The sequence below is a fragment of the Trachemys scripta genome, chromosome 23 (genome assembly GCF_013100865.1).
Source record: "Trachemys scripta elegans isolate TJP31775 chromosome 23, CAS_Tse_1.0, whole genome shotgun sequence".
NCBI classification, from domain to species: Eukaryota; Metazoa; Chordata; order Testudines; family Emydidae; genus Trachemys; species Trachemys scripta.
The window spans coordinates 10170200-10195198 of NC_048320.1; the positions used below are offsets into that span (position 1 = coordinate 10170200).

The following is a 24999-nucleotide window of genomic DNA, read 5'->3' on the forward strand; positions in this document are numbered from 1 at the left end:
AGCTGCCTAGCACAGTGCGTGGAAACCGTCCTCAGCCATGACCAGCCGCCTTGCAGGAAAAAACCCTTCCTTCCTGCCCCTTTCCCCGCAGCATCCTCTCCCCCACTCAGTCTTGTGGGAACCAGGCAGAGCCCAGCGTGGCTGCACCATGCACCCTACAGAGAGCAGTTTGCTCCCCGCAGAAAGTCCCTGATTAAATGCTGCAGCAAGAGTCTGCAAGCCACATGCTGCCTTTGCAGGCTTGCAAGCTGGGGTGATACTAGGGCTAGCTGGACCCGAGAGACGCTTCCCGGGGCGTGCAGCAGGAGGGACTACTTCTGCACTTGAACCATGCTGGGCTCTCTCGCCCTTGGACAGCAGAATGTGAACGCTGGGGGATTAGATGCAATTGTAACCCCCAGAAGGCCAAGCTGCAGACATGAGAAAAGGCAGATGGGACCCCCCCTCCCCCAGCGTTTGTGAGGACTTGTGCATTCTCCTCTAGTCCTCCCTCCACCCCTGTTTTGGAGACAGTTGAACCTTTACCAAGAGGAGGATTTTGATCTGTGGAAACACTTATTTAAAAAGCACTGGTCCCTGCTGCTGCACCAACCCTGGTGTAGGGTGACCAGATGTCCCGATTTTATAGGGACAGTCCCGATTTTTGGGTCTTTTTCTTATATAGTCTCCTATTACCCCCCACCCTCGTCCTGATTTTTCACACTTGCTGTCTGGTCACCCTACCAGGCCCTGGTGCAAGCTGCAATGATGCAACCATGGCTATAGAGCACTGAAGTGTGTGTTGGTTTGGTTTGGTTTGATGGACAGGAAAACAGCTGCGGTCTCCATGGATGAAATGCTCTGCTCCCATCCCGGCTCTGATCTGCGCTCAGGACATGAACCTATCATAGCCAGAGAGCAGGTAGCAGAGTTGAGTTGCAGCATGTAGATCCGAAAAGAGGATTTTGCTTTCGGTGCAAACACTTGTTGGGAACTAATATGCTGCAATAACACTCTTGCAAGCAAGAGTGGTTGAGACCATGACTGTGGAAGACTGTTTGCAGTATTATAAAGGGAGAGAAAGGTGCATTCTCACCCTCAGCGTTATAAACTCTTCTCTCCGGGCCCCAGGCTGCAGCACAGCTGAGATACTCTGCTTCCCAAACTGCAGGTCGCAACCCAGTACTGGGTTGCGGAACCTAAGGCACTGGGTCACAGCGGCTCTAGTCAACATCGCCGACCGGGCCTGTCGGTGGTGCTGCCCGGCAAAGGCAGGATAATTCCTATCTGTTCTAACACTGGTGTGCGGCCCGGAAGTGGCCAGCAGCAGATCTGGCTCCTAGGCCGGGGCAGGGGCCACGGGGTTCTGCGCACTGCCCCCGCCCTGAGCACCAGTTCCAGATGCCTCCGCCTAGGAGCCGGCCTTGCTGCTGGCCACTTCTGGGCGCGGTCCGTGGCGCCAGGACAGACAGGAAGCCTGCCTTAGCACCCCCGCTGCGCCACTGACCGGGAGCCGCCCGAGGTAAGCCTGCTTCCCAACCCCGCGCCCCAATCCCCAGCCCTGAGCCCCCCCAAACCCAGAGCCCCTTCCTGCACCCAAACCCCTCATCTCCAGCCCCACCCCAGAGCCTGCACCCCCAGCCCAGAGCTCTGACCCCTTCCCACACCCCAACCCCATGCCCTAATCCAGAGCCCCCTCCCATGCCCTGAACCCCTCATTCCCAGCCCCACCCAGCAGCCCTCACTCCTGCACCCCAACCCTCTGCCCCAGCCCTGAGCCCCTCTCACACCCCAACTCCATTGGGTCACAGGCATCAAAAATTTTCTTCAACTGGGTTGCCAGAAAAAAAGTTTGAAAACCACTGGGCTAAGACAGGTTCTCAAAATTCATTGCACCTCGACCCCCTTTTGACAACACAACCCCAGGAGCGAGGACCAAAGTCTCAGCCCGCCCGAGCCCTGCTGCACTGGGTGGGGAGGCCAACGCCCAAGCCCCACTGTCCGGGGCAGGGGTGCCAAAGCCAAAACCTGAGAGATTCAGCCCCGGCAGGGCCATCCTTAGGCATACACGACTGTGTAGGGCACCCAAAAATTTGGGGCACCACCCTCGCGGGCTGCTGCGTAGATGCCTCTCCGGCCCCTCTCCAGTGCTGGGCCCGCAGGCTTCTCTCTGAGCAGATGCCCTGGCCCCTTCCCTCCCCTCCCCTCCCCTCCCCTCAGCAGGAGCGCTTGGAAGTTTGCATGTAAGTAAACAGGGGGAGCTGGGGCAGGCAAGGCTGGGAACAGAGTGGGGTGGGGGGATACCCGGAGTCTGGGATGAGACGGGGTGGGCGTGGGACTTTGGGGAGTGCGGGGGGCAGAGGAGGAACTGGGCTGGGGAACTTGGCCGGGGGGATCAGGTAAGGCTAGGAACAGAGCTGGGGGGTACCTGGAGTCTGGGAAGAGAGGGGGGAGCCGAGCTTGGGGGCGGGGGGGGTAGAGGTGGGCATGGGACTTTGGGGAGCGGGGGGGGAGGGGACGGAGGAGGAAGTTTTCCAATACTGTAAGCTTATGTTTGAGTTACTAAGAGCAAGTCAGGCATAGGGGCACCAGTTTAATAATACTGCCTAGGGCCCCATAAATCCTAAAAACGGCCCTGAGCCCTGCCCTTGGGCTTTGGCATCAGCCCACGGTGGTGGGACTTGGCCTTTGGCTTCGGCCCTGGGTCCCAGCAAGTCTAAGCCAGTCCTGGCAACCCCATTAAAGTTGGGTCCCAACCGACAGTTTGAGAACTGCTGATCTAAGAAGACCAACCAGACCAAAGGCTGGATGGGTAAATAAATAGAGGCACAGAGGGGTGAAGGGACTTGCTTAAGGTCACGCAGCAGGCCAGTGACGGAGCTGGAAACAGAACCCACCTCTCCTGACTCCCACACCAGTATCCTATCTGCTAGACGATGCTGCCTTTCATGGGAGGAAAGCCTCTCCATGGTGCACGTGAGCTTGGTCGGAGGGGGTATATGCTGCCCTGATTCATATGGCAGTGACAGATAACTGTTAGCTGAAAGAATAACACCAAACCAAACCTCTATAGGCAGAGTTCCTACTGCCTCTGCTGACAACTATGATTTGATCCAAACCGGAGCAATTATTAGCTAAAACTGGCCCACAGACTTTGCTCCTGCATAGAAGGATGAGGATTATACTGTTAAAAATAATTTAACAAGTTGTTTTACTGGTGAATTGTATTTATCTAGTGGTTTCTTTCTGGCACTGGTGTTCTGGGTTGCATCTCTTACGGGGCCTGTATCTATACAGTTCAGTTTGTGTTCTCTTTCTGTATTTCCAAAAGAAAATTTATTTAGCTTAGTTTGCAGTTATTTTTTTAAAAGATCAATATTTATGTCCTTTGAAGCTGACCAGTAGTTTGTTTGCAGTATATTTTTAGTAGGTGTTTGTTCTCATGGAGAGGATTTTGCATCGGGTGACGGTACAGCTGTGCCATTTCCCACAGAGGAAGTTTTTTACCTTTTGAGTAGTTTGGCTGAAAATCTCAGAATTGGGGACATTTCCAGTAGCATTGCTGGGTTGTCGCTGTCTATATTGAAACGGACAAGGCTTCTCCTTTTGGCTTAGACGTTGTGAGGTTTGTCCTTATCCTGATTTTAATAGACCGACACATAATTGAATGACATTTTATGTTTTTTCACCAACAATTTGACTTGGCAGCAGTTCCAGGTTTCTAGTTTTGTGCCACGCTAAAGCAATTGCTTTTTAAAAAAGGCCACAGAGCAGGTAAATATTCTCCCCCTAGCTCATTTTAGGTGGTTTTGTTTATAAGCGTCTTCAGGGTAAAGATGTGTTTGCTGCTTTGTTTCTCAGGTAGGTCTGCAGTTATTGCACTTGTTAAGAGGGTGGGCTGTAGACACTGAATACCTGGAGATAAGATGATATTGGGTACCTGTGTACTAGGGATGTGAGTTTCTGGGAGGGTTGAATAGCTCTCTTTGCCATATCGCTCAGATTAGTGTAATTGGTTACTTGTGGGGAACTCATGGTCCTGGGGCATGTTTGGTTGGTTAGAATCAGCATGTTCTGGGAATGGATCTCTCCTTATTTCTGGGCTTCCTACATAGCCAGGGTATTCAGCTGCCAGTCGATTCTGAGATCTTACTGCAGGTTTGATTGTGGCTTGTTGTTGTGTGTGTGTGTGAAAGGTTATATCTCTTAGATATATTGAATGATGCGGGGGGCAGAGGGGAGAAGAAACTACCGCTGCTTCAGTGTTTAAACACAGCCACTTCCTTGTCCCAAAAAGAAAAATTACCATAATGCCTCAGAATAAAGGGTCCTAAAAATAGAGAAGAGGAACTCAATGCGAAGGAATCCAATAAATCCCAGGAAGGTCGCAATCATAGATACATTTAAACATCTTTCTTCCTTGTTGATCAAGAAGAGTAAATGCAGAAATAATCTTGTATTCCCTGATTGCCTGTATTTCTGCCAACAAAAAAACTTGAAAGTAAGATATTCTCAAAAATACCTCACTTTATGTAAAAAGCAACAGAGGGTGCTGTGGCACCTTTAAGACTAACAGAAGTATGGGGAGCATAAGCTTTCCTGGGTAAGAACCTCACTTCTTCAGATGCTGCGTCTAATGCTGCTATTTCTAGCCACGCTAGCACAGGTTTGGCTTTCCATGCTGCTGTCACAGCTTGACTGCAGTGTACGCATACCCACTAATGTCCACAAGTGAATGGACCTGGTTCTCTAGGTCAAGCCGTAGCAGCTTGGTTTTAGACCCAGAGGACCCGTGGTTCAATTCCTTTACAGGGAGAAGTGATTCAATCCCAAGTGGACCATACAGAGCCTTGTAAAATAGTTTCACAGCCATTCTTCGGGAAATGCAGGGTCGCTTATCTTTGCTTTTCAATTTTTTTTCTCCTCCCCAGAATTTTTCGTGGATGGACTGGGCATCTTGCCTGTCAGTTCCTGCACTGATGTTTCTATCGGTCACCGAGCACATAATCCCGCATCTGATCCCAACTTGACTAAGGTAGAAGACCAATATAAAAGGTTCCGGACCAACACCCAAGCACAGGTCCAATTTAAGCTATCTTTGCACTACTTCAAAAACCAACTGAAATGCTACTCAAGAAGATAACCCTTTTATCCTGCTGTGTGCAATTCCTACTGTAACCTCCCTGATGCCCATGGCAGGAGTACACTCTGGGTTTCCGCCTAATTGCCTTATTTGTGCCACACTGGATGCCTTTCTTTTGCACCTACCTTTCTATAAAAACTTTTGAATGGGCTGAAATTTGGGATTCTGGAATCTCTTGGCCGAAACTTGAAATGGCAACGCAGTCAAGTGTGTTATCTGCACTCGGGTCCTGCTACAGGCCTTGCAATGGTGTTTCCTCATAGGGTGAGGCCGCTTGGTTAATACTGAGCAAGATTCTTCGTGGCCTTGCACTGGGTCCTTTCCAGCCAGTGCAGAGTGAAGTGGGGGTGGGGCGGAATTCCTACTGGTTTGATCTGGTAGCACTCCACATCCTCCCTGCATTTGAATGGATTATCAGGGATGCACAGACTGTCTGACGTCCTTCTTGGAGGAGTAACTGGAATGTGTGTTCTCAAGTCGAGTGCCAGAAGCACAATGATTTTCATGTTTAGACTGAAGAGCTTGGTTTATCCTAAATGGAGTTAGTATGTTACCTATGCAATATCTGTTGAGAATTTCTTATGGTTACTCCTTACTTAAAGACCAGAGTGGGGATGTTGGAAACCTGGCTTGGTTAAGAAGCTTTCACTTAGGAGGAGGAAAATGCAAACTCTCCTAATTGTCCTGCCTGAATGCAATCCATGTTCACATGACCCGAGTTCTTTTCATCTGCGAGCTCGTGGCCTATGTGAAATGGTGGAGTTCAGTTCCTAGTGGGCAGCTAACCACATCATCAAAAAACTCCACCATTACAACAGTGGTGGGACCTGGATGCTAATCTCAACCAAGAAGTAAATGCCACAAGCAGACCACGGGTCTTACGCATCAGGGCCCCGTACTTCTGACGAGATGAGAGAACTTGGCCTTGGTATGAAATGTTCTGACGTTGTTTAGGCAAATGACCTAGCTTTGATTTTTGCTCAGTTGTTTTGTTAGATCCTCCCTGGGTGTCTTGTAGCCTGTGAGCTCATTGGGGCAGGGGCTATCTCTGTTGTTATTGGACAGCACCTACCTTGATCGGGGTTCCTTTACACTACTGTGATGTGGATAATTAAAATACCTTATTTGAGTTGAGAATTTTCCTTGTAGTTCTGAAAAGTACTTCTATCCATTCATGCAAGAGCTGAAATTCTTAGTGCTCTGTGTCCCCCGGAGGTGACACTGAGAGCTTTCTACATCATGGTGATTAAAGGGATTTTCTAGTACACTTACTATCCTTTTATAATTAGGTAAGAGATTGTGTATTCTCAATGCTGCAGTGTTGTTCTTAAAAATATTTAAGGTGGGTGTTTTAAAAGCTACCACAAAAATAAAAGGGCCCTGCTTGAAAGCCAGCCCTTACTGCTGTCAGAGAGTCCAGGTGTGCAATACAGTTGAGGTGCATAATGATACCTCATGATTCTATAGACAGCTTTAGTTGTGGCAGCAAAATACAAAGCACTAAGTTAATATGGATAGGGAGGAATCCCGTACCTACTTGCTCCAGTTTTTAAACTTGATTAGCTGCCACAGTCAGTCCCTCGGATTCACTTTATTACTGGTGCACCTCGAAGCTCCAACCGAGATCACAGATTTAGGGCCTCATTTTGCTAGACTCTGTACAGATGCATGGTGTGAGACCATATCTGCCTACGGAGTTTTCAATCTAGGTGGAGGAGACAGGGGTGGGAGAAAGGCAACGTTACTGAGAGAGCTTCGGTGACCATGAGTGTCTGAATTTTTGCCAGCACTAATGTTCTTGGAAGGCAAAGCAACAGAGGGTCCTGTGGCACCTTTGAGACTAACAGAAGTATTGGGAGCATAAGCTTTCGTGGGGAGTGAGGTTCTTACCCACGAAAGCTTATGCTCCCAATACTTCTGTTAGTCTCAAAGGTGCCACAGGACCCTCTGTTGCTTTGCCTTCCAAGAACATTAGTGCTGGCAAAAATTCAGACACTCATGGTCACCGAAGCTCTCTCAGTAACGTTGCCTTTCTCCCACCCCTGTCTCCTCCACCTAGATTGAAAACTCCGTAGGCAGATATGGTCTCACACCATGCATCTGTACAGAGTCTAGCAAAATGAGGCCCTAAATCTGTGATCTCGGTTGGAGCTTCGAGGTGCACCAGTAATAAAGTGAATCCGAGGGACTGACTGTGGCAGCTAATCAAGTTTAAAAACTGGAGCAAGTAGGTACGGGATTCCTCCCTATCCATATTAACTTAGTGCTTTGTATTTTGCNCCCACGAAAGCTTATGCTCCCAATACTTCTGTTAGTCTCAAAGGTGCCACAGGACCCTCTGTTGCTTTTCACAGATTCAGACTAACACGGCTACCCCTCTGATACTTGGAAGGCAAAGTAACCTTTGGGTGACCCAGGGGAGGCTCCATTTCTGAAGTGCCTACTTTTTAGAGAGTGGGTGCTCAGCGCTTTCTGAAAACCAGGGCCCTTGAAGATGCCTTCCACAGCAGGCCCTCAAAATCACTAACCACTTCTCTCTTTGTACTGCAGTAGCACCTGGAAGTCCCAGCTTTGACTGGCCCTTTAGGGTGCGAGACACTGCCCAGGCAAGTCTCTGCTAAGCCTTTGTTCTGAGAGTGTTTGCTCCCAAAACCCTGTGATCTGAACCTCTGCATTATCTAAATCCCTTCCTCATCTCTCATGTATCTCATGTGGGGGGGGGACAAGGAAAATCCAGAGGTGCGGATAATAGAGAAGAGACCCCTGGGCAGGCCTCGGAGGAGGGTGCAGCTGTGAGGGAGGCCACGTTGCTGGTGAATGGCTCCTGCCACAGTGCAGGGATCCTCCGCAGCCCTGCTGTCACGGGAGCGAGTGAGCGGGGCCGATCCCTGCAGGCGCATGGTGCAGGGAAGGCTGCAGGCCTGGGGTGGCAGAGTACTGGCCAAGGGGTTCTGCTCTGTCCTGCATCTTCCGCCTGCAGGGATCAGGAACCCCCTACAGCACCAGTGTCATGGGAGTGAGTGAGCAGGGCAGAGCAGAGACCCCTGGCCTAGACTGCAAGGAGGCCGCCATGTGGAAGGCTGCTGAATGACTCCTGCCCTCTCAATTATCCCAATTCCCGATGGGCCAAATCAAATCCGAGTCCTCCATGCTGTTCAGATAACCGCGAGTATACTGCGGAGAGTCCAGTGAGGCATCTGTGGTGGTGTGAGGCATGCAGATCTATTATGTCCATGCCTTGAATCCTATCAGCACCCACCCATCCACTCCTCAGCATCGCTGACCTCTTTGTTTCTCCTAAGAGTGGAGATAAACACACAGGTGCAGTATAATTTTTTTTTTTTTGCTTTATTTTTAAAAATGAAACAGTGGAGTAAAGCGGTTTGTGGCAAAACCTAGCTGGAAGAAAAATGGAGCCCGCGTCCATCCACAATCACAACTCCAGATCTGAGCCAACTAACCTGCCTCACAAAAGTACAAGGTAAAGAACATGGAGCAGAAGGGGAAGGGGGAGTAGAGAGAAAATAAACAATCAACCGAAGGGAGGAAAAATATCATTACAGTCAAGTACAACTTTTCGATGAATAGTCTGAAATTGCATTGGATCGGTGACTGGGGTGCAGGGGGAAAGCAGCACACACTTGTTTGAAGAAATCAATCAGGTGGACTAGCTATTCCCCGTGTCCCCCAATATCAGGCATGAGGGAGTACAGAACAACATGGCAGCTGACTGGGGATTCAAAACCAGGATAACTGCAATATGGATTAGTTCTACCTTTCTATCTGCACATCTGTGTATTGAACTGTCCTAAGCTTCAGACGATCATGTAAGACCTCACTTTAGTCACACAAGCCATTCCTGTTTGGTTGTTACTCTTATAATCCAGCCCTGATTGCTGTATCGTTAACCCACGCTGACCACTGGTAAAAGCGAATCATCCAGATTTCACACCACCTAAAAATACTCCCCCACTTTAAAGGGATACCATCTGGGGTGCAAAGGTGCTGCAAAAAGCAATATGGGCGAAATGGCAATTGAATGCCAGTCTATGTGAAAGTGACCAGTCATCACACGAACAAAGCGTCCGCTGAGACAGAGGAGCTGAGAGAAGTTGTACGGCTGACAGAAGTAAATATCAAAGTTAAAAAGAAAAAAAAAAAAGTAATGGAATATTGAGCATTTAAAAAAAATTAGTCACAACTGAACAATTTAGCACTGCGGAGGTTTGGAACTTTTACAACTAATGAACACATTAAAGTGAAAAGAAACCCATAAATTCTATTTTTTTTTTTAAAAGAACATTTTTTCTTTGGAAAAAGAGAGTAATTTTTTCCTCTACACTACAGCATGTGGAGTTGCCACTACCTATTTTATTCTATTGTCACTAAGAGGTAGATAAACAAAGATGAATTGGTTATATATAAGGTCATGTCCCCTTGTTTGACATGCAGTGAAGCTAACGTACTCCATGGGCACTGGCTGTTTAAGGAATAGCTGGGGGCTTCACATGGGGGAGGAGTGGGTTTAATCAAGGTTTTGTAGTTCACTGGAACAGATCTGATTAAAGGGACAGTGTCAGATTTTTATTTATTTTTTTAAAGGGGGGAGAAATTCATCCTTAAAGCCAGTGGAGCTTATCTTGGGATGAATTGGGTGCATCTTTAAAAAGCATAATTTCCTTAACTCTTTTAACACACACTAAATAATTTTGTAAAGACCAGCTCTGCCCCGATTTATAGGCCGTTTAGTCCTATTAATTTCCCAGTATGTTAAATCTAAAGCAATTTTAGCTAAGAATCTAATTTGTGTTCCATTAATGATTTACTTTATGCACTGTGGTCGGTTTGGCTGCTGTTTAGAATAAATTTAATTTTTCAGTTCCTTCCCCACCGGCACACTTGCTGGTGTTTTCAGGTGATGAAATACAGATTTCTACTGGAATCATTAATTTAAAGAAGTATCTGTGGAAACAGTTCTAGTTTGGCCAAATATTGCTTTTGGGGTCATAAAACCAACAGTGTGAGCCTGGGTTCACCTGACACCATCTCTTTAATCATTCACTGTTGAAGATCACCGCTCCTTTAACTGGTACACTGCACAGTTCACACCCTACCCGCTGCCTTTGGGAATGGGGACGATCACCTCTGTGGTGAGACGGCGTTGGGCTTTTTCTCCCCTCCCACAGGCCAGTTTCGAAAGCGGTCCAGCTTTGCCCGCCGCCGCTCCTGCCGTGTCACACACAGACCACGTGTCCGAGAGGTATTAATCTTGAACAAATATTTTAAAAATTCTGTAATGTACAATAAAGCAGCAGGGTTTAAATGCATATTTAAATTAGGGATGGGCTGACTTTTAAAGGGTTCTGATTATCACCCTTCTGCCCGGATGTCTATCTGAACCTCGGGCCCGCATGGCATCATGGCCAGGATGTCCTACTCTCCCCAGGCCCTGGCTCCCTCAAACCAGCTGTGTCATTTTGACTCAGCAGGCTATTCCACCTTCTCTTACCAGGTCTCTTCTAGGGAGTGGAGGGGTGGCACCTTCTCCCTCCTTCAGAGTATTCCTTCAGAGGAGAGCCTCAGCCCTACCTCTGATGCAGCAGGAGCTAAAGGATCAGCCGCTGGGTTTGTCTTAACCGCCACAGCACTGGATTCTTGAGTGCCCGGGGGGGCAAAATCTCCATGAAGTTGGCGGGATCTGATGTACATTGACTGGTCTCTTATATTTTACGGTGACGGGATAATCATCGCCCTCCAGAGAGGCTCCCATTGCACCAAAGCACCTACTCAGACTCCTAGAAACGAGACGCCAATAGTGGAAAGGGAGGAGCCATCATCTATTCTCCTGCTCTACCTGCAAGAAGATCCCACACTGACCAGGAGGGGTAATAAACTGCCCAACCACTCCTTCTCCCTCCAGGAAACCTACCGCTGCGGAGGATGGAGGGAGACCCTTCTCTGAGCTTTCAGGAAAGGTTCTGTTCAGGGCTTATTTCTGAGGCTGGGCAAAGCTGCAGGGTGGATATGTCCATCCTCTCCCATCTATCATTCAAATCTTATTGTAAGGTTTGAGGTAGTTTGTACATGTAAATTTCAAGCTTGCAGCACCTGCATGTTCTCAGGAAGAAAATGATTCGAGAGCCTCTCGCTTATTTCATTCGCTCTGTATTTTACAAACTATGACTTAAAAAAAAAAGGGGGGGGGGGGCGGCAGGTCCGATTCAGCCGAATCACGGTGAATTTCTTTCTTCCTAAACAATACTGTAAGGGCCTGATCCGAAGCCCACTGCAGTCTTCGTTGACTGCCAATGGGTTTTGGAGCAGAACTTAAGGCTGGGATTTCCAAAGGAGTTAGGTATCCGGGACAATATTTTCAAAAGTCACTCACCTTGACACTGGAAAGGGCCAGATTTTAAGATAGGGCTGAGCTCCTGCCTTCTGAAAACTGGGACTCCTTTAAGATGTCCCAGCTTGGACACCCAGTAATTGCAGCATCTAAAAAATTGCAAGGCGCTTCTGACAATTTTGGCCCTCAATTCCCTAGCAAAACCCCAGCTGAAATTAACAGTAGCACTGCTGATATGTTCACAGGCCAACTGATTTGTTCATTCCTTCCAGACCGGTCTCGAGAAGAGAGTGAATTAGAGTTTCAAAAACATTATCTGTGCCCTCTCAGGAGCATACGTGTTTCACAGGATCGCACCGATTTCATTCAAAAGAAAAAAAAAAAAGAAAAAAAAAAATAAACCTCTCGGTTACTATATGCTTTAAAAAAAGAAGAAAGTTCCAAAAAATAAAAAAAGCCTATGAGGTGTGTACCATTTCAAGGGAACAGTAAAGCAGATCCTATAATTAAAAAAAAAAAAAAAAAATTTAATTTAATAAAAGTCTTCAACTGTCTCATACCAAGTCTGCGTTTCTGATATTTTTTTCCCCCAGAATCTAAAAATAATCAAAATATTTGGAGCTAAACGTTAAAAAAAGACTTTTCTGATACTAGATTACTAATGTTTACTGTTTTTTTTTTCTTGCTAAAAAACCAAAATCTAATGCCCAGGAAACCTAAAATGTAGCTTAAAGGCAGTTTCTTTTTAATATTTACACTGAATTTTAGTCTATTTTAACTCCTTAAAAACCTTCCAAGTATGTCAATTTGGTTAGGTTGCAATGATCACTGCCAGCAAAGGAGTGTATCGTCTGCCATAGCTACGGAACCATAGCCATGTGTTTTTAATTGCCGAGAAAGCGTTCAGAGCTCAGAAGAGAAAAACACTGTGCATGCTGGTTTAGTCATTTTTGCCCCTTGCTGAACGGCATGACAAGATTATGATAGCACTAGGTAGGTGAACCCAAAACTAGAGTGTTGTTTTAGTTCCTCCTAATAATAATACTTTGCACTCTATATGACACTGAGGATTGCAAAGTGCTTGAAAAAGAGTAATTTGTTAATCCTCACAACAGCCCTGTGAGGTAGGTATCATTATACCCATTCCACAGATGGGTTAACGGAGGCACAGAGAAGTGGATTTTTTTTTTTTTTTTGCCCCAGGCCACAAAGCAAGTCCGTGACAGTGCTGGGCACAGAACCCTGTCTTCTAGCCACTAGACTGCACTGCTTCCCTAATTTAAATTCTACACCTTGGAGCTACCTAATGCATTAGAGCCTCCCCCGTCCTCCAGAATGACCCCAGATTCTGTCCCACTTTTTATTCCCCTCAAGTTTAAAACCCAGGGAACGTTTTCAAACCCTTTGAAAAGGATCTACAGAAACCGAACCAACCAAATTCACACTTAGTCGAGGAAATGTGCGTGCGTGAGAAACTCTGCTGCTTCTGCTATCATAAAAATGAGGTGCCGGCTCAGAAGAGAGGAGATATTTCTCTGCTCCTCACCCTGTCCAAAGCCAGCCCTGGCTCTACAGAGGAAGATGCTCCTGGTAATACTTCCCTTCTGATTTCAAACCTAAAGATCCTGCCACTTAACAAGGGTTTGCCTCCAGGGCTTCTGGTGCCTGTTGAGGGATTGTTCATGTTTCTTTTTAATTCTTGGTGGACTAGAAATGTATTTGCATCATCAGATCCCTTTTACTTGTTATTCACTTAGGCCTGGGTCAAAGCTCAGTCAAGTCTCCTTCCATTGACTTCATTGGGCTTTGCAGCTGGTCCGTACAAAGGGCTCCTTGCATAACGCTGTAGTCTAGGCTGGTGCCAGAGAAATACAGTAGGTGCCAGGCCTGTTGCTTACTGGGAATAACTTCACTGATGCTCAAAGCAACTCGGCTATGCAGAGTTCTGCACTGGGAGACCTAGCTCTCTCTGACTCCTTAAACAGGTGCCTAAGTCTCATCAAAGTCAACAGGACTTAAGCCTGTGTAAGTGCTTTCCTGAATCAGGGCCTCAGGGAGGAGATAAGTGATTTGTGTAAGTCCACAGAGTAGAAACAGAATTCAGACTCAGGATATCCTAGCTCCCTGGCCTGTCCAGAAACGACTAGGCAATGCTGCCTTCCTTAATGGAAATGGTTATTTCTAAAGCATTGATCCCAGCAGCCTCTTAGCTCCAGAGTAATCACAACCGATCTTAAAAGAAACGAGGGGTGACAAAGACGCCCCCTTGAACACATAGAAACAGTATTAAAATGGTGCAATGCTTCTAAACATTTTACGGGGTTAGGCCTCTATTATGGAAAACACCAGAGGTTTCCACTGAATAATCAAACTCTGGGTAAGTGGCAGGACCCCCTCAATAGAACACTGCAACAATCGGATTTACAGTACTGTGGGTTTGTTTGTTTTTTCTCTCGATGATACAGTTTGAACCAGTTATCAAAAATGCTTGCTGTTGGAAAATACAATTCACCGATGTCTGAATAAACTGTTCTGTGAAAGTCTGTAAAAAGTAGAGAGCCAGAGATTTAAAGAAGTAGGAAACCGTTTTTCATAGGACAAGATGACAAATGCCGTTAAAAGAAAAAAAATCAAATCAACTGCATCAACTTGAAATCTATTCCACGTCTTTCCTACCACGTGTCTTGTAACTTTCTGTCCTCCGAGGAGACAGGTGCAAGGAGTCAGAAATGAAGGCTTTGACTACCCCAACCTTCCAGTGGTAAAAAGCAGAATTAGCATCCTGCTTTCTCCTCACTCGCGCTTTGGAACGTGTCACCCACTCAAGGGGGATTTTTAACTCTCGCTTCGTTTGTTTGACATTCCCTGTCTCTACTGAAAAAGGGTCATTACTTCTTTAAAGCTGCATCCATTTAGGGGCTTGATCCAGCGTTCTTCACGCACCACTGAGTTTTGGGGGCACGGGACGCAGGGTCAGCCTCTTTAGAATTGATTTTACCACCACGGATCTTTTAACATGACATTCTAAAAAAAGGGTTAATTCCTGCAGGTACAATAAAAAAGTAGCAAGATGTGATTAAAAATGTGAACCTTTCTAATAGCAATAGCTGGGTTCACATCTCTCTCTCTCTATTTTTTTTCCTTGCTGTCTGCATGTATAAAATTTCGGCTCCCATTTCTCTCTCTCTCTCTTTTTAATTATTTGTTTATCCTCGGTAAAACTGAGGCAATCTCTGTAAAATACTTAAAGCATCATAGTGGAGAAGATGGTCTGACGCTGCCTATTCAGATACAAGAGGTCGATCCATTTGGGTTGGTAAGTGAAGTATTTGGACTACTTGGAATTACCACAGCGGGCCAATTCGTGAAACATACCAGTCAGCCCCTCCACATGCCATATTTCATTGCTGATTGATATGGCTAATAATTATTGCTTGATAGCAAATCCATTCTACTCTTTTGACTTTTTGTGAAATGTTTCTAATCTAAGGCTCTTTAACAGTTTGGGTACCTGATGGAGTTGGGTTAAGCATGGACTTTATTCCAATGGCTAGTTTAAAAAAAAAAAAAAATCCAATCAAAAAGTTGGTGGGTTCTAACCCTCAAAATCCTAGATGAATTTCTACAGCCAATCACTCTTGCATCACAGTGAAATTAACCACCCCGCTTTAAGAGGCCAAAAATCAGCTGCTGCCATCTTGTCCACTATATCTGAAATTTCTGTCGTTCTCAATAGAGAGCTCATAACACTTGGTTACCTGCACATAACTCCTGGCTCATAAGAAATTATGAAACGTAACTTCTCTTTTCATTAAAAAAATAAAATATTCAAGACTATCAGCTTTTATATAAAATATCAGCAAGCCCCAAAAACAAAACAAAAAACAATGGCTGAGGTAACTTCATACCTTGAGGTAGCTTTTTTTTTTTCCTTTTCTTTTCTTACTTTTTTTTTTTCCTTGTTGCTAAAACACACAGCAATACCTGACTTTCCCCACATCGTCTTGTTGTTGCAATGTTTAAAGGACAGTAACTGCTTGTCTGTTCCCTTTATCAAAACCAGCAAGCATTCCTGCAGTTGCGTAATCCAAATTCAAAGATGGTCATAACTCAGGCTACGTCTACACTATGCGATGGCAGCTTATGTAGCCAGACCTGGGCTAGCATCGATCTAGCTAGCAGGATGAAAAATAGCAATGAAGATACGGGGCTGTGGACTTCAGTGTGGTCCCCCTCGGTATGTACTTGCATTGCTAGCCCGTGCCACCGAATCTTCACCGCTATTTTTAGCGGTGCTAGCTAGCGTGGGCATGCCAAACCATGCTGCAATCACACCTCTGATTGCAGCGTAGCTATACCCTAAGCAAGATGTACAAAGGAATGCACCGGCAGAACAAAAGGTCTGGTCTCCCCTACAAAAACAAATCAATGCAAGGGTGGTTCCCGGCTCGCTTTGCAGAGCCTAGATAGATCGTCAAATTCCAATAGCCCACCCATCCTCTGGCTACACAGGCAGAGTGTGTTCTCAGTTATAGTCTGCTTCTCCCAATTCTCCACTGCCCTGCACTTTGTGAAGACTCTTACGTCAGGGCAGAATGAGCGTAAAATGCTACCAGATCAGAGCAGCCGCATTGATGCGATTGCACAAGGGCGTAAGGCAACGGAATACCAGGCCCGCTGACTCCAGGAGAATTAACTCTGCTTTTACACCGGCGTTACGGCGCGCAGAGCTGTAAACCTCGAGTTAAACGACAGACTTCAATGGAGCGTCTCTGGATTTACCCTGGAGTCACAGAGAGCAGGAGCTGACCCCTATAAATCCTCCTGCTTCTCCTGAAGTCACTTCCACCTGACTTCAGGAGCTGCTTTCAGCTCATAAGCCAGCTTGAAGGATCCATGCCTAGGGAAGACGAGACCTTGCCCTGCGTCTAAGATGCCATCACAGCAGTTACTGTCCCTTCCAAATACTCATATAAAAATCATTAAAATATATTTAAAATATAAAAATCCACATAAGAGTGACTGGATTCAGTAACCATATTACATTCTTTTGACGTATATATTTGGTTTTGTCTCATGAAAAGAAGGTATTTTTTACTGCAGAAAAGTTTTGCTTGCGGGTTTACATTTTTTTTTTTTTTTTAATGTGCCAAATTTCAGGAATTCCCCCACCACCTAGAGAGAATAAAGGGAAAAGTAAAAGACAAATAACCCCAGGAGAGTGTATTTGAATTGGGATCCTTGTTCCTAGTTAGCTTATAAACCTTCCCTGGGTGTTTTCAAAGATTCTATCCTTTTCGGTTTAGGCTGCAATTTTCAGAGGCCAGTGGGAATTGGGTGCTCAAATCCCATTGGATACCTGCTGTCTGCAGTGAGGTGAGCAGGTGCCTGATGATGATAATAATAATAATAATAATAATACCTAGATTTTATCATTAGTAGATGTCAAAGCATTTACAAAAGGAGGTAAGCATCATTATCCCCATTTGTAGATGGGGAAACTGAGGCATAAACACTTCCCCAAGGTTACCCACCAGGCTACTTGCAGAGTGGGAAATAGAACAAGAGTTCTCACCCTTTTTCTTTCTGAGGCCCCTTCAACATGCTATAAAAACTCCACGGCCCACCTGTGGCACAACAAATGTTTTTCTGCATATGAAATCCAGGGCCGGTGTTAGGGGGTAGCAAGCCGGGCAGTTGCCCGGGGCCCCACGCGGCCCCATGAAGTTAAGTTGCTCAGGCTTCGGCTTTAGCCCCACGTGGTGGGACTTCGGCTTTCTGCCCTCGGTCCCAGCAAGTCTAACGCTGGCCCTGCTGGGCAGACACCCTGAAACCTGCTCGCTGCCCCCCAGAGGGCCTCGGATCCCTGGTTGAGAACTGCTGGAATAGAATACAAGTGTCCTGTCTTAGTGCAGTGCTCTATCCACTAGACAGCACTGCCTCCCAGGCATGAGCCTGTCAATTCATTTCTATAGGAGCTTGCAGTTTTTGGCCTCTCTTGAGGTGTGAAGCCCTGCCTTCACAGAATCACAGGGTTGGAAGGGACCTCAGGAGGTCATCTAGTCCAACCCGCTGCTCAAAGCAGGACCAATCCCCAGACAGATTTTTGCCCCAGATCCCTAAATGGCCCCTTCAAGGATTGAACTCACAACCCTGAGTTTAGCAGGCCAATGCTCAAACCACTGAGCTATCTTCAGTTGGACACCCGACACTCTCAGGGTTGATTAAAAATCCTGGCCTTAGTTTTTTTTTTTAAATAAGATGATTATTAAATAGAGGAAGATTTAATCATGTTTCCTACAAAGCAATTTTTTTGGGTGGGGGGTGTCATTGTTTAAAAGAGGGAGGGACCAAAACTTTTTTCCTCGGGTGATTTAATTCTTGTGAATAGCGTCACTTGGTAGGATGGGGCGTCGTGCCTGGTTCTTTCCAGTGCTGATCACCCAGAAGGGTTACTGTTTAGGTTTGCCTGTGCTAGGGTTAGCCTTGGCATTTCTCCCCAATTCTGCAATCATTTCATAGGCTTAGTTTAAAAAAAAAAAAGTCATCCTGGAAAATATAGTTGCTCTCCTGTCTTATAAGGCTTTGCAAAGTCATTGCACTGAGTTTGGTACACAATGGAAGAGAGGTCTCTCTCCTCCATCACGTTCTCGGATGTTCTAAGACTGATCAGTGCAGGGTTCCGATGTTATCCGAGTCCATTTTGTTCTAAAACCTTCACCCACGCTAGATTTTACTGCGAATGGGAGTAGGAACCATCCTATCTGTTGGAATTTCTAAAATCAGCACTAAGAAAAGTTACTTTGCTCTAAGAATTTTTTTCTGTTTGTTTTTAATCAGTCTCATATATCTATGTGTAACGTGGTGGCCAGAAAGCAGCACCCTGGAACTCTTCTACGAAGGGTATGATGGCACCACAAGTTTGGGGTGGACTGGCCCACAAAAGTCAACTTAAATGAGCATCTATGTTGCATCTGCTGCAGAGCAGGGGGTAGGAGGGGACGGACTGTTTCCAATTTTAATTGCTACGCACTAGATTCACTGCAGCGCTGCGGCAAGGGATGGTGGAACCTCCATTGCTAGGCGCTGGCCAATCACAGCAGCAAGAGGGTGTTGGGGGTGACACACACCGCAGCACATGTTGCTTCATTTAAGCAGCCTTTGCAACATATAGATTGTTTATCTAATTGATCCGGGGGTTTTTTTGTTTTTTTTTTTTTTTAAATGTAGGCATCTACCTTGGAAGCCAATCAAACTGCCTTTTAATCTCAATCTGGTCATGAAAAGTTATCATCTGTCTACGGTAACTGATTCCCAGCCACTCTTAAGCCCGGCATCGACTCATTCATTTTCCAATTTTTGTCACAGTCGTTGCGTGCTAGCTGCTCTTATTTCCTCCGCGCTTGCGTCTGGCCGCTCTGTCCCTTCTGATGCTGCTGTTTCACCTGGGCCAGGATATCGCGTATCTTGCGCTGCGCCATCTGGGGGAAGAGGAGCCACGGCGGAGTTAGCAATAGGCAGTGCGGTCTCGTGCTCAGAGGGCGGGACTGGGCATTAGAAGATCTTGCCTCGGTGCACTTCATCGCTCTCCGCTCCACCTTTTGTCTCTTTAGACTAGTGGTTCTCAAACGGTGAGTCAGGACCCCAGAGTGGGTGGTGACCCTGTTTTAATGGGGTCACCAGGGCTGGCATTGCTGGGGCCCAGGGCTGAAGCCTGAGCCCAAGACTCACCACCCGGGACCAAAGCCCGAGGGCTTCAGCCCTGGGTCTCAGGGCTCAGGTTACAGGCCCCCCGCCTGGGACGAAACTCTTGGGCTTTGCCCTCCCCTCGTCCAGGGCAGCGGGGCTCAGGCTTCAGTCCCCCCACCTGGGGTCATGTCGTAATTTTTGTTGTCAGAAGGGGTCCTGGTACAATGAGAACCCCTGATTTGCACTGTAAGTTCTGGGGCAGAGCAGAGACTGTCTCTCACTCTACGTCTGTACAGCCCCTAGCACAATGGGGCGCTGATCCTGGCTGCTACAGCTGTACGGCAGAGAGAGAGAGCGAGTGGTGGTTGCAGTTTGGAACATAATATACTTTAGTCCAGTGGTCTCCAACCTTTTTACACCCAAGATCACTTTTTGAATTTAAGGGCAACCCAGGATCTACCCCACCCCTTCCCTGAGGCCCCGCCCCTTTCCCAAAGTCCCACCCCACTCACTCCATTCCCCCCCACCCATCGCTCGCTCTCCCCCACCCTCGCTCACTTTCACTGGGTTGGGGCAGGGGTTCAGGAGGGGGTGCGGGCTCTGGGCTAGGTCTTTAGGGCTGAGACCATGTCCAGCCCGTTGGTTGCACAGTGCCCGGCACAAGGGGGCCTCTCCTATTACAATATTAAATAAACAAGTCTAGTAAAAATTCTCGCCCTTTCATTGACGCCTTCCACCAGAGGATCTCCAAAGCACTTTACAAACTTTACTGAGCTAAACCTCAAAAAACTCCACAGCTAGGTTCCATTATCTCTGTTTTACACATGGGGAACCTGAGGCAAAGGGGGGGGGGGAACGACCTGCCCATGGTCACACAAGGAGTTAGTGGCAGAGAAAGAATGAGAACTCGGGGGTCCTGCGAAGGTGATAACTGATGTCAATTCATTTCTTTAGGAATTTGTCTCTTCTGGTCTTAGCCTCTCTTGAGGCTCAGGGGTTCCCTCTGCTGGTGGTAGGTTACTTCAATTCTAGGACCACAGACTACCCTGTCCTCTCCCCTCAGTGATGGGGCATGCACAGATACAAACACACAACTGCAGGCAGCCAGCAGGACTTTACAAGTTCCCATCTGCCTTCTGTGTTCTCTCCTCTTCCCCTTCTCCCTCCCAGCACAAGCCCTGCTCAGGGCGAGATTCCGTTCTCCATACCTGGCTGGCATAGAAGTGTCCAATGATTTTTACAATGACTTGCTCGTTCTCATCAGGCGTCTGGTCCCGCGGCACCACCACCTCTGCTGCCGTCAGGTTCTGCAGCTCATTGACCTACAGGAAAGCGTCAGAGCCCACTCGGTTACTGCGCCATTTCAGGAAGAAGAATTTAAAAAAAAAAAAAAAAACCTGCCCCCCAGATTTTGCATTTCTCCAGTTGGCAAAATAATAATAATTAATCACTCCCACCCACCACCTGGAGCTCAGACTGCATGAGAGCCGCCCTCCTCACAGCGGGACGGTAACTAGGACTAGCTTGTGAAAGCAAGGATGCTCACAGACCAGCTCCACCCACGGCCTCCTCTCTGCCTTGATACTTGTCCAGGAGAGCAGCAATAGCCCCGCCTCCTCTATGGCCCCGCCCTTGCTCCACCCTCTCCTGTGGGTTACCAGCTGTTTCTTCCTTGCTCCTAACCTGTCTCTCCTGCCTTCCACACTGGTATGTGGGCCAAGGGAGGAGCTGGCAGTGGGAGAACAATCCCCTGCCAGGTCAGCAGAGGAGCTGGGAAACAGAAGCACCAGCAAAAACCCCCTTCAAGCAATAGTCTTGTCCCAGGTCTGCCTCACAGCATCCCCTCCTCTCCTCCCTCAGTGACGGCTTCCTAGCCATGACAGCCAATCCTCAAAAGCTTCCACGCCTGGTGATGAACCAGCCTCCTAACCCTGTCTCCCTGCAGTCCTGATTCCCTTTCTCCTTGCTTTCACTTACAGTTTTGCCTCCTTTGCCAATAACTCTCCCTGCAGCTGAGGCAGGGACCCTAATGTGCGTCTCCAGCTTCACTTCTTCTTTAGGCCCAAAAAAGTTTTCCTCCTTGAGTTTGCCATAAATTCGTCCTTGTGCCTGTGGGAGGGGGTGGGGAAAGTGGTTAAACTCCGCCTGTGATCTCTGGATCCGAGTTAGTACTTCTCCTGGGGCTTTTTCTCCCTCTGGCCTCAGGGCACAGTTATTGATGGGGCCAGACCAACCTGGGCTCCGGTCTCCTTGCACTATTGCTAGAACAGCAACTGGGAGATAAGCCGTGTTGATACAGTCACGTAGCTCTCTAAGGCTGGGGGTTCTCAACTGGGTGGGCAAATAGGTGTCAGGGGTCTTGAATGGGAGGGGGATCCCACTAAATAAAATGGGATCCCAGTAAGGAAATGGCTGAGAACCACTGCATTAAGGGACATTAAACAAAAAAAAGCCTCAGGAAACAAAATACTAAGCTGCCCAGATACCATGGTGATGGGTGCCCATGTAAGAGAGGGAGCAACCCTACACTCAGGAATGCCAGTCCCAGGATGCATGCCCACCCAGATTTCCTACCCGTTTCTACATAGAGTCATAGAAGTGTAGGGCTGGAAGGGACCTTGAGCGGTCATGTAGTCCAGCCCGCTGAGCTGAGACAGGACCAAGTGAACCTAAACCATCCCTGACTGGTGTCTGTTCAACCTATTCTTAGAACCCTCTGGTGATGGGAGTTCCACAGCCGCCCTAGGTTACCTCTTCCAGTGCTTAATCACCCTTATCATTAGAAAGTTCTTAATATCTAACCGAAATCTCCCTGGTTGCAGATTAAGCCCATTACTTCTTGTCTTACCTTCAGTGGACACGGAGAACAAATGATCACAGTCATTTGTAACCTATTTGAAGACTGTTATCAGTCTCCCCACCCCTTCTTTTCTCAAGACTAAACATGCCCCATTGTTTTAACCTTTCCTCATAGGTCAGGTTTGTTAAAGCTTTTATCATTTTGGTTGCTGTCTTCTGGATCTCCTTTGTAAGAAAGAGACCCCAGTGAAGAAACATCGGCTCACAGTGGCTTTGTTCAGTATGGACCGAAGCAAACTAAGAAACCAGGGGCTAGCTCTCCCTGTTCTACCTTTGAAAAAATCAACCCCCAATGCTGATTAATCCTTAATTAACCATCATAATGGGAGCCTATTGATTTCATCCTTATTCAGATCGATAGAACTTTTTCCATAAGGGGGAAGGGCCCTGGGAGGCGAAGTGACTTGCCCAAGGTCATACAGCAAGTTAGCGGCAGGGCCGGGAATCGAACCCAGGTCCGCTAACTACCATGCCTGTGCTCTGGCCACTGGATCATGCTGCCTCATAGAAAAGATACTTTATATGTATGCTCAAAAAATAAATATATCTAGCGCTGGGTGGATCCATCGCATCTCTATCATTGGGCTTCAGCCTTGTCTGTGCTGGGATTTTAGGCTCTAGTCTAGGTAATCCGTATTATGGGCCACCCCTAGTGTGTGGTTTGCACAGGTGTTTCAAGATGGGGAGAGCTGCACTGGTGAATATCACATGGGTACTAGGCAGCTACCCCCTGGGCTAAAATTCTCATGCAGACAAGGCTGGTGGGGATCGTAGTAATGGAGGAAGGAACCTTGAACTGAGCTTCTGGCGGTCCAGTGATTATAACCATGCGCACTTTGGAATCCGGTGTCTCGGGTGGCGCGATCTGAAAGGGAGAAGGGAGAGAATTTTAACACAGGAGAGGGAAGCATCAGGGGGCAGGTGGTTTCCTCCCCGCCCCATGCCCGGCTTGCTGTTGTTATTCTATCCTTTTCACTGCGTTAAACAAACTGGAACGGGGGGAGATCCCAGCCTCGAGAGCACCAAGCACGCTGGGCGAGCCATGCTAGCGAATTCCCGCCTGGATATAAAATCATGGTAGGATTGGGGAGGGAAGGGCGGGGTTCTAAACTGAATCGCCTCCTGAGTTATCCAGCTCCAGGGGCATACGGGAGACAGGCAGAGAGCTGTCGTTGAAAGTCTAATTGGGAAAAAAAAATCGCTGGGATTATACTTAAGCCAGGCAGGACTGGGTCACTAATTGGCTACTAAGCCTTTGTTCCCCTTCTATAGGCTGCCACACAATAGAGACTGCAACCCATTGTCATCTGGTGGCTCTCCAGAGACCTAAGTGCAATGAGTTTGCCAGATCTCAGCCCAGCTCCTAGCCGACAAAGTGTCCACATCACAGAAATCACCACCATCGTTGACATGAATCGGCTCCATTCATGTCGGCGGGACTCAGCCGAGGCCAAGGACCGGATGGGTGGTGGGGACTGAAAATGAAGGCACCGTGTGCACTGGGAGAAGCATGTAGTGGCGCTGCATCTGTTCTGGGGAGAAACCTTCAGAGCTGCCGGCCCAGCTCTTTTCCCCGCCAGCACTAAAAGTGCGGCCAGTTGTTTGCTCAGAGCTAACCTGTCGGAAGGGCTAATCGGGATCACCATTGGCCGCCTGCCTTGCAGCCGGTTGTGTTTTACTCACTAAAGGGAAATACCGTATGTGACTGCAGCAAAGCCGCCTTGGGAGGGCTACCTTGATGGAGGCACTCGCAAATCTGGAGAGCTGTTTAATGTGCTGTCCTTTCTTGCCGATGATCGCGCCGACGGCCTGCGCGGGGATGAAGACGTGCACCGTCTCTTGCTCTGGGGGCTGCCAGCACAAGGCTCCGTATTACCGTTAAGGGTCAAATTAAATCGGACGGATCCAAACAAAGCAAACTCCTAACGTAGCGGGCACAAAGCCGGTGGGGCTGCTAGATGGGCAGTGTGTCCCTTGGGGGACAGCAGGGATCAAGCCCGGGACCTTCAACAGCGAGGGTCTACTCCTGCAAGGTGCAGGGCGGACAGCGTACAGCACCTTCCGGGAGGAGAACGAACCACGAATTGGTAGTGGGCTCGTGTCTGTGCCGGTCGCCACTAGAGGGAGACACAATCACAGCCCGTGATTTGCACTTCGGAAGAGCTGGATCCATACGGTCATTTCCCTGATGGCAGGGAGACCAGGGCACCAGGGGCTGCTGGTCCTTCATGTTCTCTTCTTGGGGGGGGGGGGTCTGCATTTCATCACACGTCCCAGCTGTGCCGCAGCCAACTCGAGCTGTGTTACAAGGAAAGCCCAGAGGCCAAAACACACCTGTTTCGTCCCTTTTCGAAGGAGATCTCCAGACCGGGCACCTGAGCTACAAGGGAGTCTATCTGGAGTTCAACCCACGTCTCAGATAGGAGCCCTCCAAATTCTGGGCCTGTAAAACCAGGCAACCCGAGCCCGTCTCTGTGTACAATAAAACCAGGCCAGGATCACAGACACAGGGCTTGGGGAATTATCATCTGAGCAGCTAGCCAGAGCACGTCCAGTCCCGTTCCCCCCCCTCCCCAGCCCCCAGGACTGCCACGTTCCTAAGTGCCTAGGAGACGCTCTCCCTAAACAAGCGGGATTGAGTCATGAACCATGGCATCTGCCTACCATGAAGGAGTTATATGGCGCTGCCCCGGAGATGCTGCTTGGAGGCGGCGGCACCGCGTTAGAAGACGCCGGAAAGAGTCCGACAGCAGCCAGGTTAAGGCCGGGGATCAGATGAGACTGTAGCTGAGAGAATGAGAGACAGGGATAAGACGGGGAGGGAAACAGAGGCACGTTGTTATTGGGATCACAGCAGCAACTATGGTGGCCCCCAACTGAGATCAGAGCCCCATCCATGTTACTCTGTGCCCTGTGGGGGGGGGAAGGGGAGGAGGGCGGGCGTGGGCATCAGGGACTGAACCCGGGAGTGGAACAAGCTGCC

General features: G+C 48.0%; 1 protein-coding gene across 1 annotated transcript in view; it reads right to left on the reverse strand.

Annotated features, from left to right (window-relative positions):
• Window positions 1-9404: 9404 nt before the first annotated feature.
• Window positions 9405-24999, reverse strand: part of IGF2BP1 (insulin like growth factor 2 mRNA binding protein 1) — a 62958-nt gene continuing 47363 nt past the window's right edge. The window contains exons 10-15 of the mRNA XM_034755971.1: window positions 24681-24803; window positions 23751-23867; window positions 22807-22881; window positions 21135-21266; window positions 20366-20479; window positions 9405-18949 (exon numbers count right to left, since the gene is read on the reverse strand). Of these exons, the coding sequence (XP_034611862.1) occupies window positions 18857-18949; window positions 20366-20479; window positions 21135-21266; window positions 22807-22881; window positions 23751-23867; window positions 24681-24803 (654 nt within the window). The 3' untranslated portion in view covers window positions 9405-18856. The remainder of the gene's footprint in view (window positions 18950-20365; window positions 20480-21134; window positions 21267-22806; window positions 22882-23750; window positions 23868-24680; window positions 24804-24999) is intronic.